Source organism: Microcaecilia unicolor, chromosome 1 (genome assembly GCF_901765095.1).
Source record: "Microcaecilia unicolor chromosome 1, aMicUni1.1, whole genome shotgun sequence".
Lineage (NCBI taxonomy): Eukaryota > Metazoa > Chordata > Amphibia > Gymnophiona > Siphonopidae > Microcaecilia > Microcaecilia unicolor.
In genome coordinates, this window is record NC_044031.1 from 639,599,673 (window position 1) to 639,612,262 (window position 12,590).

Sequence of the window (12,590 nt, forward strand, 5' to 3'; positions counted from 1 at the left end):
CCATACCTGTTACACTTGTGGTGGTAAATGGGAGCCTTCCAAACCGCCCCCAAAACCCACTGTACCCACATCTAGGTGCCCTCCTTCAGCCATAAGTGCTATGGTAATGGTGTAGAGTTGTGGGGAGTGAGTTTTGGGGGGGATTTGGGGGGCTCAGCACCTAAGGGAAGGAAGCTATGGACTTCAGAGGTAGTTAATTTTAGTTTTTTAATTGTTACAAGTGCCCCCTAGGGTACACTAGTATTTTAACAACAGATCTGGGACCCCAGGTTCCATTAGAGACCAGACTCTCACTGCACAGCATCGGGGCGCTTGAAAGGAGGCACAGGCACCCTTTTATAGAATCGCCCCCGTACCCCTTAATTCTATAAAAGTTGCCAAAAATTGCACACGCAATTTAATTAAATAACAAACTAATCAGCGCCAATAATTAGCCTTTTAATAAGCAATTATCGGCATGAATTAGATTTAATTGAAATATACATGTGTAAATTTAGGCGCAGTTTACACACGAGTAAAAAAGGGGCGTAGAAATGGAAGGGTCAAGGGCAGAACGAGGGTGTTCCTAGCATTTACGTGTGTTGCTATAGAATGAGGGGGGATAAGTGCATATACTTGAATGGCTGCTCCTAAAATTAAGCACAATTCCCGAGCATAAACACTATTCTATAAACCATGCCTAACTTTAAGTCTGGCTTATAGAATTACCGCCCGGGGGCACGCGCTAGCCAGGCGGTAGTTCCAAATTGACACACACTGGACATGCATATTTCTATTTATTACCTTTAAAAGTGGACTAACACGGCTACCGCATCACTTTACTTTTTTCATGTATAATTTGAAAATGATGTAAACATTTGCCTATTTAATTGTATATCAATAAACTAGAAATAACCTGCTAGCCCAGTACTGAGAGCCCCTGCCCTACCTCTGACAATGCACCTCAGTCCTGCACCTTGTTATTCCAGTAGTGAAACCTTCCCACCAGTGGCGTAGCGGGGGTGGTTGCCACCCGGGGCGGATCGCCACCCTTTGAACAGCCATTCTTTTCTTCCAGCACCACACAACTCACAGTGAGTTTGGACTGGATGGAGATCCCTTGATCTTGTGAGGATAGAGTGCGATTTGGGACAGCACAGCCCAAACTCTCTCTGTGGTGCAGGTATTAGACAGAATTAGGCTTGCCAACTGGCTCCAGATTTGTCTGATAGGGTTGATCTGGTCCTGGGTTTGCCTCATTGCATGCAGGGACTTGTAGTTCTGACATCTCATTTGAATTCCACAAGAAAAACAAGAGCCCTATGTTGTAAGGGCACACAAAAATGGCATTGCACATAGATGCAAGGGGGCATTCACATGGGCAGATTATAGGGAGGGCTGCCACTTACTTGTGCAATTTCTAGAATATAGGTATGTGGCTGGTGAACTACAGGTGTGTCTAAATGTAAGGCACGTCAATAGGATGCCCGGTTGGTGTCCTGGCATGTGAGGGGGACCAATGCACTATGAATCCTGGCCCCTCCCACGACCCAATGCTTTGGATTTGGTCGTTTTTGAGCTGGGCGCCTTCGGTTTCCATTATCGCTGAAAAACGATACCGCCCAGCTCAAATCCGCACAAATCCGATGCATTTGGCTGGCACAAACCGTAGTATTGGAAAAAAGATGGACGCCCATTTTTTTCCAAAATACGGTTTGCCCCGCCCCTTCATGTACCCGTTCTCGGAGATAGACGCCCATGGAGATGGGCGTTCGCGTTCAATTATGCCCCTCCACTGAACTTTGTAAGGCTAAGTGCTTTGAAAATGAGCCCCCGTGTGCATATTACTATCAGTAACACACCAGAGCAACACACTGAAGGGATCCTTCTCTGCTGTGTTCAAATGTAACCTCCACTCTCCCTTTATTGCTAATCTAATGTCGCCCTTCCCCCCTTTCCCAAGGATTGTTTTCCCTATTTTTTTAAATTGTGTATTTGTTTTATTTTTTACTTAATTGTACACTGCTGTGATCTTGTTTTATAGCCAGGTGGTATAACAAATTCAATAAACTAACTGTGTCTGAAATTGCCTGTCCTCCGCTGACTATGGCCACCAGCATCACACAGAAGTTGAAGATATCCTGTATCATAAAGGAAAGACATGTGCCCCAATTTCAAGAACCATGTGGTATTGGCAGCCTGACTCAGAAGAGGACAGGCAGAGCAGCAGGAATTAAAAAAAAAACAACCCTCCTGTCCCTCTGCAGCTGATTTAGAAGTAACAGGAAAAAGACAGGAAAATTGGCCAACCCAGCCCACCCAGATCTGATGCCCAAATGTGGAAAGAAATTTTTCAGAGAGCGTAACACAATTTTAATTTTGATATAAGTTGATAAGAAGAAATATAATAAAGAAAAGTTTGGACTTACCAGAATGTTACCCACAGAGTCAAGAATACCACCCTATAGGAAAGAATGACAGCACTGATTTTAGAAAGAGCTTCTCATGGGAAAATCATAATTTCCCCCCAACATGATGGAAAGAGACCATTAGAAAGACTATAAGCCATTCAGTAAGCTTATAAAGCAGAGCCATACACATATGATATGGAAAATATGTTGGGGGAAAATATATGTTGGGGGAAAATTGTTCTGACTCTAATCTCAAAATATCCAAGAGGCAATTTACAAGATGTTAGAAATTACCAACCTGTTGCTTCTATTCCACTATTTGTAAAACTGATGGAAGGATATGTGGCTAGGGTGTTAGATAATTATCTAACAACCTAGCCACAATATTTTGCAATATTTAATTTTGCATCCATCTCAATCTGAATTAAAAAAAAATCAGAACACTGAAACAGTAGTAGGGGCTTTGATTGCATAAGGAAGATTTGTTAAGCCAAGGCCAGAATGCCATTGTTATTCAATTTGATCTTTCTTCAGCATTCAACTTAGTTGAACAAGATCTTTTGTTGTTAAGGCTGAGTGATCTGGGTATTGGCGGAAATGTATTGAATTGGTTAAAAGACTTTCTGTCAACTCGAAGTTATATGGTAAAGATAAATGACACTCCTTCCATGAGTTGGAGCCCAGGGTGTGGCGTACCTCAAGGTTTGGCCTTGTCCCTTTCTTTGTTCAATATACTGCTCCAACCTTTAGGTACAGTGTTGGAACAATTCAGAATATCATTATCTTGTTGTTGGTCTCTGATTGGTGGGACACAACAGAGGGAATGCTTCCGGGGTTGGCCAAAGCAGCTTGTTTTCTTTGTTGAGGCTGCTGGCGACCCATAGCAATGCTGGAGGATCGACAAGGTGGGGAGGGTGAGAGAGATATCAGACTTTGCAGGGCAGGCAGGGGGAAGAGGGAGATATTCTGGACTGTGAGCACTGAAACTGGGGTAGCAAAGGGGAGACATACTTTGAATCAAAGCAGGAGCAGGACTCAGAAATACACACAGTTGCAGCAGCAGAAGCAAGTAGAATACTCGGGGGGGCAGGCCCTTTTTTCGGGAGGGGGGCTACTTTGTCAGGGGCCAAATTGTGGACAGGCCCTTTTGTCAGGGGCTGATTTTGTTGGGGGCTTTTTTGTCTGCTTTTTTTTGATGGAGCTATTTTGTATTTGAGCCTTTTTGTTGGGGCTTTTTTGAACAGGTACCCTAAATAAATGTATAAACAAATTATAATAAAAAGTATATATATATATATATATATATATATATATATATATATATATATATATATATATATATATATATATATGTAATACCCCATGATATAGGTACATAAGAACATAAGAATTGCCATACTGGGACAGACCGAAGGTCCATCAAGCCCAGCATCCTGTATCCAGCTGGGGCCAATCCAAGTCAGAAGTACATGAAAGAAAGTCATAGAGAAATAAACTATTTTGTCAAAAATTTCCCAAAGTGCACATCAAGGGAAAGAGAAAGGATAATATCAAGGAAAGCAAACTAAAAGTCAGTCAGATTAGAAATCAAAGATGACGTAATAAATCCCAAACCCTTACTTCTTCTTATGAGCTAAAACAAATTTCTCCAGATGCAAATAATGGGCCCAATATTCAGCTTGGGGGGTAAGTGGTATGTAAGCTTTTCACAGTCACAGGCTGAACAGACCTCGGATATTTAAGGCCGGGGCACATGCGGCTGCCAGCATTGAATATCCAGGTATGTGCAGTCACCCAGAAGTTAACAGGACAACGGCCAATATTCAGACTGATGCCTGGTTAACTCAGTGCACATAGCTGAAGGCAACAGAACAGCACAATCACTTTATAGAGCAAACTCTACTACTACTACTACTTAGCATTTCTATAGCGCTACAAGGCATACGCAGCGCTGCACAAACATAGAAGAAAGACAGTCCCTGCTCAAAGAGCTTACAATCTAATAGACAAAAAAATAAATAAAGTAAGCAAATCAAATCAATTAATGTGAACGGGAAGGAAGAGAGGAGGGTAGGTGGAGGCGAGTGGTTACAAGTGGTTACGAGTCAAAAGCAATGTTAAAGAGGTGGGCTTTCAGTCTAGATTTAAAGGTGGCCAAGGATGGGGCAAGACGTAGGGGCTCAGGAAGTTTATTCCAGGTGTAGGGTGCAGCGAGACAGAAGGCGCGAAGTCTGGAGTTGGCAGAAGTGGAGAAGGGAACAGATAAGAAGGATTTATCCATGGAGCGGAGTGCATGGGAAGGGGTGTAGGGAAGGACGAGTGTGGAGAGATACTGGGAAGCAGCAGAGTGAGTACATTTATAGGTTAGTAGAAGAAGTTTGAACAGGATGCGAAAACGGATAGGGAGCCAGTGAAGGGTCTTGAGGAGAGGGGTAGTAGAGTAAAGCGACCCTGGCGGAAGACGAGACGGGCAGCAGAGTTTTGAACCGACTGGAGAGGGGAGAGGTGACTAAGTGGGAGGCCAGCAAAAAGCAGATTGCAGTAGTCTAAACGAGATGTGACAAGGGTGTGGATGAGGGTTTTGGTAGAGTGCTCGGAAAGAAAGGGGTGGATTTTACGGATGTTGTAAAGAAAGAAACGACAGGTCTTGGCAATCTGCTGGATATGAGCAGAGAAGGAGAGAGAAGAGTCAAAAATGACCCCAAGGTTTCGAGCTGAGGAGACAGGGAGAATGAGAGAGCCATCAACAGAAATAGAAAACAGGGGGAGCGGGGAGCTGGGTTTGGGGGGGAAAATGAGAAGCTCGGTTTTGGTCATATTTAAGACATGCTGAGACTTCATTTCAATCTCTGGCTTTCTTTTACTTTATAACCCTCCATTTTGACACACCAAGAGAAGGGCGTCTCACACAAAATAGTATCCCATATCAGACCCAGATCTGATGAACAAACTGAACCATGACCAGCAGCAGGCGCTCTCTCCCACCCTGGCTTTTAAATTCCAATGCCAACTTGGTTTAGTGTTATAGAAGAGAATAAGAAAAACTAAGAAAAGGAATCTTTAACTCAGTTGTCAATGGAAAACTGAATCAGCCTAATGTGGTATCCACATCGGCTCACTGAATATACAGTCATAGCAGAATGTAACATATAGAGGGTAATTCTATACAGAGGTTCCTATAATCAGATGTGTAGAAAGCGCCTATCTGGAACCTATGCTATAAAGCAAAGTAGGTGCTTATTTTCCTTTGCACAATACTAGTGTAACCAGATGTATGTGTGTGTCTATTTGTTTAAGCATGGACACTTACACCAGCTGTACAGCTGGGGTAATTCTATAAAGGACACTTAAAGTTAGGCTCCGGGATGATGCGTTGCATTATAGAATAGGGTTAAGTCCACATTTACACACCTAGCTTTAGATTTGAGCACGTATGCTAGTTCAATGGCTGGTGTAAATGCTCATGCATAAATGATAGTATTCTGCAACTAGCGTGTGTAATGGCCTGACATACCCTCGACTCGTCCATGCTCCTCCCAGATCCACACCCCCACTTGCAGTTGCATGGATGGATTTTGGGTTTGTAGCTTATAGAGTAGCAACTAATGGAAGAAGTAACTAACTTGCTGGTCACACATACACAAGGAGTGACACCGGCTGCACATACTATAGCAGGACATGTTTATCCACTCCTACCCTAGCTAAGATAATATTCAATCACCTTTCTGACCTTAAGTGCAACTTTCTTTAAATTAGTCCCTTTATTTTCTAACTCCTGTTACCCTCTCTTATCTATCTATCTATCTATCTATCTATCTATCTATCTATCTATCTATCTATCTATCTATCTATCTATCTATCTATCTATCTATCTATTCAAATGCTTTATTGCATATTGTGTTGACATTGTAATATATCATAGTATGCTATACGTTGTATTATTATATGAATATTTGTACTGCTATAATTGTCTATTGCTTATGTTTCACTTATTCTTGCTGTACACTGCCCTGAGTGAATTCCTTCATAACGGCGGTAAATAAATCCTAATAAATAAATAAAGGCAGTTATGCATGTAACTGCTAATTAGTCCTGGTTAAAACCAATTAGTTTAAGTAGCATATGTAATTGACCCTATTTTATAACTGCACAACCAGATTATTATTTATGCGAGTATATGTTTACATAGCCAAGTAAACAACCAGAATACTGACATTTTTGGTCGTCCTTGCCAAAGGGTTCCTTAGAGAATGACTTCCTAACTGGAAAAAAAACAACAACAGTGCAGTACTAGCATACCAAGGAAGGGGTGGTGGGGCCAGTCTGCTCCGAGTGCAAGCAGCAAAGAGGTGCGTGACGAAGGCACATGACTGTCAGCTCTGCCGATCCCCTGCCTCCTCTGACATCAACTTCCTGTTCCGGGGCAGGGGACCAGCACAGCTGACAGCCACGCGCCTGCTCAGTGACCCCCTTGCTCAGAGGAGGTGGGTGCCATTTAATCCCCGGATTCAGTATCCACCTATATCGGTTAAAGAAACTACAACATCTTTAGGGGTGATATGGGACTCGAAGCTTTCATTTGTGCATAGAATTTCAAATATAGTTAAGACCTTTTTTTTTTCTTAAGGAAAATTAGATCTTTGATGCAGTTTTGGATTAGGAAAGCAAAGAATATTCTTTTGCATGCTTTGGTTATAAAATGGATAGATTACTGTAATTTATTATTGGAGGGGAGTCCCTGCAGTTGATAGAAAACACAGGAGTAAGACTGCTACATAATTTTGATGGGGTGTATATCCCATCACACGAACGTAAATCCATTCTGCAACAGATGGAAGTGGTAATGAATGTTATGACTTGGGAAGTGAGCCCTTGTGCCCCGACTGAGCACGGCGTAGATGGAATGACACCGCACTCGGTCAGGCAGCCAGACAACCCCTAGCTTCACCTGGGCAGCAACCGCCGTTCTCCAGGAGTTGAGCCCCCAGGTGCAGGCGGCCACCAGGATTTCCGGAACCGGCGGAGTTGAGCAGCCACTGACCAGACAGGCAGGAGAGCAGGCACAATCCAGGACCTAGGGAAGCAGCAATACCACGGATAGTCAGGATTCTGTCCAAGGTCGTGGCAGGCAGCAACACAGCGGATAGTCAGGATTCAGTCCAGGGTCTAGGCAGGCAGCAACACGGCGGATAGTCAGGATTCAGTCCAGGGTCTAGGCAGGCAGCAATCAAAGAGAAGTCAGGATATAGGCAAAGACCAAAATTCACTAAGACACCAGGAAACACCACGAACTCCACCGAAGTTGAAGCCAAAGCAAAATGCAGACTGAGTTCTGCTCTTAAGTAGGCCTCTCATCAGAGGATCCCTGCCACAGCTGTCAGGCGAGGACTCTCATTGGGCACACCCCCTAAGGATGAGCTTCCCAAGATGGCCGCTTCTCAGGAACAGATACAAATGAACTTCTCAAGATGGCCGCCCTCAGGAACTGATCAAATGCACCTCTCAAGATGGCTGCCCCTCAACTGAACCTTCCAAGATGGCCGCCGCCAGGAGCAGCCAGGTAGGAGTGTAACAATGAAGGAGTTACAATGCCTGGCCAATGGATTGCAACAGACTGTGACCTGACAGGACTCTGAGGTGGGCTGGACTAGTGGGATCCCAGGGCCAAGCTCCATGGATTGGACAAAGGGACTGACTTTGACCAAGTTGGGATCTGGGGATGACACAGAGGAACACCTGACTACTTTTGAAAGAATAGTCACAGTGGCCTGATGGCTAGTGGAGCAGTGGGTTATCAGACTGGCCCCATATTTAACAGGAGAAGCCCAGACAGCCTATAGAGCATTGGATGCCAGAAAAGTAATGGACTATAAACAAGAACAGACTACAATCCAGGACCCAGTGGTGTAGGAAGGGGGGGCGGTGGGGCGGTCCACCCCGGGTGCACGCCGTTGGGGGGGTGTCGACTCCGCTGGTTCACTGCTCTCTCTGCCCCAGAACAGGTTACTTCCTGTTCCGGGGCAGAGAGAGCAGGGAACCAGCAGAGCCAACGCAGCTCCCAGCGATGACGTGTACTCGGAGTGGAGCGCCAGTGGTAAGAATGCGCTCCAAGGGGGGGGGGGGTGCACGCCGAGGGGGGGGGGTGAGCCCTGCTGCACCCGGGGGGGGGGGGGGGTGGGTGCACAGCGGCGACCTGCCCCGGGTGTCAGCCGCCCTCGCTACGCCACTGCCAGGACCAATTATTCTCCCCTGAGTAATACAGGAAGAAGTTTAGGAGAAGAGAATTTCAGAAGAGTGAATGGCCAAAGGCAGTAGAACAGAATCTTATAGATTGGGCCAGCTGGTGGTTAGAACCTGAGTGGCAGGGGATGTAGTAAAGATAATTGTTTTGGAACACTTTTTGACCATTTTACCTTCTCCAGCCAAGGATCATACGGCAAGGATCAAAGACAGTAGAGGAAAATACAACCCTGGCTGTGCATTATTTAGAAGCCAAAGGGATGGGGAATGGGAAACAGGGAGAACCATCCCTAAGGAACGTTTTCCCCTTGTAAAACTTTGGGATTGATGGAAATTGTCAAGGAGGAGAAGGCGAAACCCCCTGAAGTGAAGGAGGGGTAACCCCAGGGGATATAGGAAAGGGTCAGTGGGAACTCCCAGGTAGTGGCCCTCATCATTACTATGTATTTTTTCATATGGCATATGCATAGAAAGGTGCCTTGGTTTACTGGGGCCCATTTATTAAAACAAACAAACAAACAAACAAACAACAGCAAACCCGCACCCCCCCACACACAAAAAAAGTTCTTCACAAAAGGGGAGAAGCTGCCCATAGTGACCAATGAAGTTTCATCTTTTATTCTTTGGGGAATTTAACAAGGAGTCCTGATTGGTCAGTGTGGCCAAGTTCTCCACTTTTGTGCAGAACTTCCTTTCCCTCTGTCTTTATAAATGGACTTCCTCTGTAAGACTCATTGTTTATTTTCGCAGTTTGTAAGAACAACATACCACCTGTCAAGGAGTCAGACAGTTTATAGAAGAGTAAATATAACAGACATGTGAACTGTGTCTTGTTCTGTATGCCACTTCCAATGAACTATATCCAGCTTATTTTCGAAAGAGAAGGGCAGCCATCTTCCGACACAAATCGGGAGATGGCCGCCCATCTCTCAAGGACGGCAAAATCGGCATAATCGAAAGCCAATTTTCGCCGGCCTCAACTGCAGTACGTCGCAGGGGCAGCTAAAATGAAAGGGGGCGTGTTGGAGATGTAGCGAAGACTGGACGGGGTCGTGCTTAACACATGGCCGCCTTCGGCCGATAATGGAAAAAAAAGGCCGGCTCTCACGAGCATTTGGCCGACTTTACTTGGTCCCTTTTTTTTCAGGTCCAAGTCCCAAAAAAGTGCCCGAACTGCCCAGATGACCACCGGAGGGAAATGGGGATGACCTCCCCTGACTCCCCCAGTGGTCACTAACCCCCTCCCACCCTCAAAAAATAAACTTTTAAAACTTTTTTTGCCAGCCTCTATGCCAGCCTCAAATGTCATACTCTGGTCCATCGCAGCAGTATGCAGGTCCCTGGAGCAGTTTTAGTGGGTGCAGTGGACTTCAAGGCAGGTGGACCCAGCCCCCCCCCTACCTGTTACACTTATGGTGGTAAATGTGAGCCCTTCAAAACCCACCCAAACCCCACTGTACCCACATGTAGGTGCCCCCCTTCACCCCTTAGGGCTATGGTAGTAGTGTATAGTTGTGGGAAATGGGTTTTGGGGGGCTCAGCACCGAAGGTAAGGGAGCTATGTACCTGGGAGCAATTAATGAAATCCACTGCAGTGCCCCCTAGGGTGCCTGGTTGGTGTTCTGGCATGTCAGGGGGGCCAGTGCACTACGAATGCTGGCCCCTCCCACGACCAAATGCCTCGGATTTCGCCGGGTTTGAGATGGCTGCTCTCAGTTTCCATTATTGCTGAAAACCGATGCCGGCCATCTCAAAACCGGCCAAATCCAAGGCATTTGGCCGGCCCCAATCGTATTATCGAAACGTAAGATGGCCGCCTATCTTTTTCGATAATACGGTCGGGTCCACCTCTTTGCGGCACCAGCCAAATATGGTTGCCCATGTAGATGGCTGGCGCCGTTTGATTATGCCCCTCCACGTGTTATATATGTTGCCAGGTTACTTAACTGTTTAATAATAAAATGTTTATTACAAAATCTCTGCTGATTAGAAGTCGGGGGTATTCGGTTGAAATTTGTTTGACTTAGGGGGTACTTGGCTTGAAGAAGTTGGGAAACACTGCGGGGGCCCTTTTACTAAGGTGCGCTGAAAAATGGCTTGTAGTAGTGTAGGCATGGGTTTTGCGCACATGCCAATCCATTTTTCAGCGCGCCTGTGAAAAAGGCCTTTTTTCCCCCCAAAATGGACGTGCGGCAAAGTCAAAATTGCCACGCGTCCATTTTGGGTCTGAGACCTTACTGGCAGTCATTGACTTAGCGGTGAAGAATCCAGGTGGTAATGACATACGCTTGTCAAATGCCACTTGGCGCATTCCGTTACACGCGTCTGAAAATAAAAAATATTTTTCAGACGCGCACCAACAATGAAATTACCGCAAGAGTCATGCAGTAGTCAGGTGGTAACTCCGTTTTGGTATGTGTTGGGCATGTGTAAACGCTTACGCGGCTTAGTAAAAAGGCCCCTGTGTTAGCCGGCACTGAAAACAACAAGGAAATTCGACACAGAAGCCCAGACATGACCCAGCACTGAAGTTCCAGACATAACACCAATGGTTGAGTGTGGCTGGCTGAATATTGACCCTATTGTATTTTGAATTCTTGTTCTTTTTTTTTACTTGCTGATCCTCCTCCAGCTGCTTCACTCTGCTTTAGGTTTACCTTCCTCTTAATAGATATATTCTATTAAGATATTGGACAAGTTGTTTTCCCACCAACCTACTTTAGAGTAGAATAGATATAAGACGATGCCATTCTTATCATCATTTTCGAGACTCTGTCAAAACATTTCATTTCAAAGATTTTTTAAAATGGTAATTTGACCTATTATTTTGGTTTGGTTCAATTTTTTATGATGTGCGTGTTTTAAATTTTATAATTTTATTTCTTGATTCTAATTTGATTTATAGTTAAAGGGCCCTGTTTACTAAAGAGTGCTAAGGGTGTGATACTGTTTTTAATGCGTGCTACACATTAGCATGTGCTAAACGCTAAAGACAATATATATTCCTATGGGTGTCTCTAGCGTTTAGTGCGTACTTATTTTAATGCACACTAAAAATGATTGCACGGCTTAATAAACAGGACCCACAAATTTTTTATTGATAACTGAAGATTTTTGAGTTTTTGTTATCAATAGAAATCAAACAAAATAAAACATGGAAAAGAAAATAAGATGATACCTTTTTTATTGGACATAACTTAATACATTTCTTGATTAGCTTTTGAAGGTTGCCCTTCTTCGTCAGATCGGAAATAAGCAAATGTGCTAGCTGACAGTGTATATAAGTGAAAACATTCAACCATTACTATGACAGTCTGACAGGGTGGGAGAATGGGGGTGGGTAGGAGGTATGCATGGGGACATCAAAGCATATCATTGATATTCCAACAGGATGGGTGTGGATAGGTGAGGGGTGGGGTGATCAACAGAGACATACAGCTTTGTGGTTCATAATGGGCTAGGAACCCCAGATCCTTGTTAAGTCCTTTCTGTTGGGTGTTCAAATATTCAATCATTCTGACTTCAAAGGTCTTACGTTCTTGTATGGTTTTAAACTTAAAATAAATGATCAAATCAGAACCTGTTTTGATGATCAAATGTGGTAACAAAATTTGTCTGAGCCAATAACACAATTTTTAATTTAGCAACAGTTGATAAGAAGAAATATGAAAAACAAAATTTGGACTTACCACAGCGCCACCTACAGAAGCAAGAGCACCACCCTAAAAGAAAGAATCAGGAGATTTTAGAAAACAGTTTCTTATGGGAAAGTGACAGAATAGCACAGTCATTTTATTTAGACAACAGCAGTGTTAGAAAAAAGAGCTCCTTGACACTATGAGACTTCATTTGAATCTTTTTTTTTTTGTTTGTTTGTTTATTTTATAACTTTTCTATTTTGAGTCTCTGGGGGGAGGAAACAGCCAGTGTTATCTCTTTTAAAAAATAATGATATCATAT

At 44.1% G+C, this 12,590-nt stretch overlaps 1 protein-coding gene across 1 annotated transcript in view; it reads right to left on the reverse strand.

Annotated features, from left to right (window-relative positions):
- The window catches only part of LOC115482132 (glycine-rich cell wall structural protein-like), a gene marked incomplete in the record, with an annotated part of 302,370 nt that overhangs the window by 63,378 nt on the left and 226,402 nt on the right, over nucleotides 1-12,590 (reverse strand). Inside the window, 2 exon segments of the mRNA XM_030221707.1 lie at nucleotides 2,409-2,441; nucleotides 12,320-12,352. Coding sequence (XP_030077567.1) covers nucleotides 2,409-2,441; nucleotides 12,320-12,352 — 66 coding nt within the window.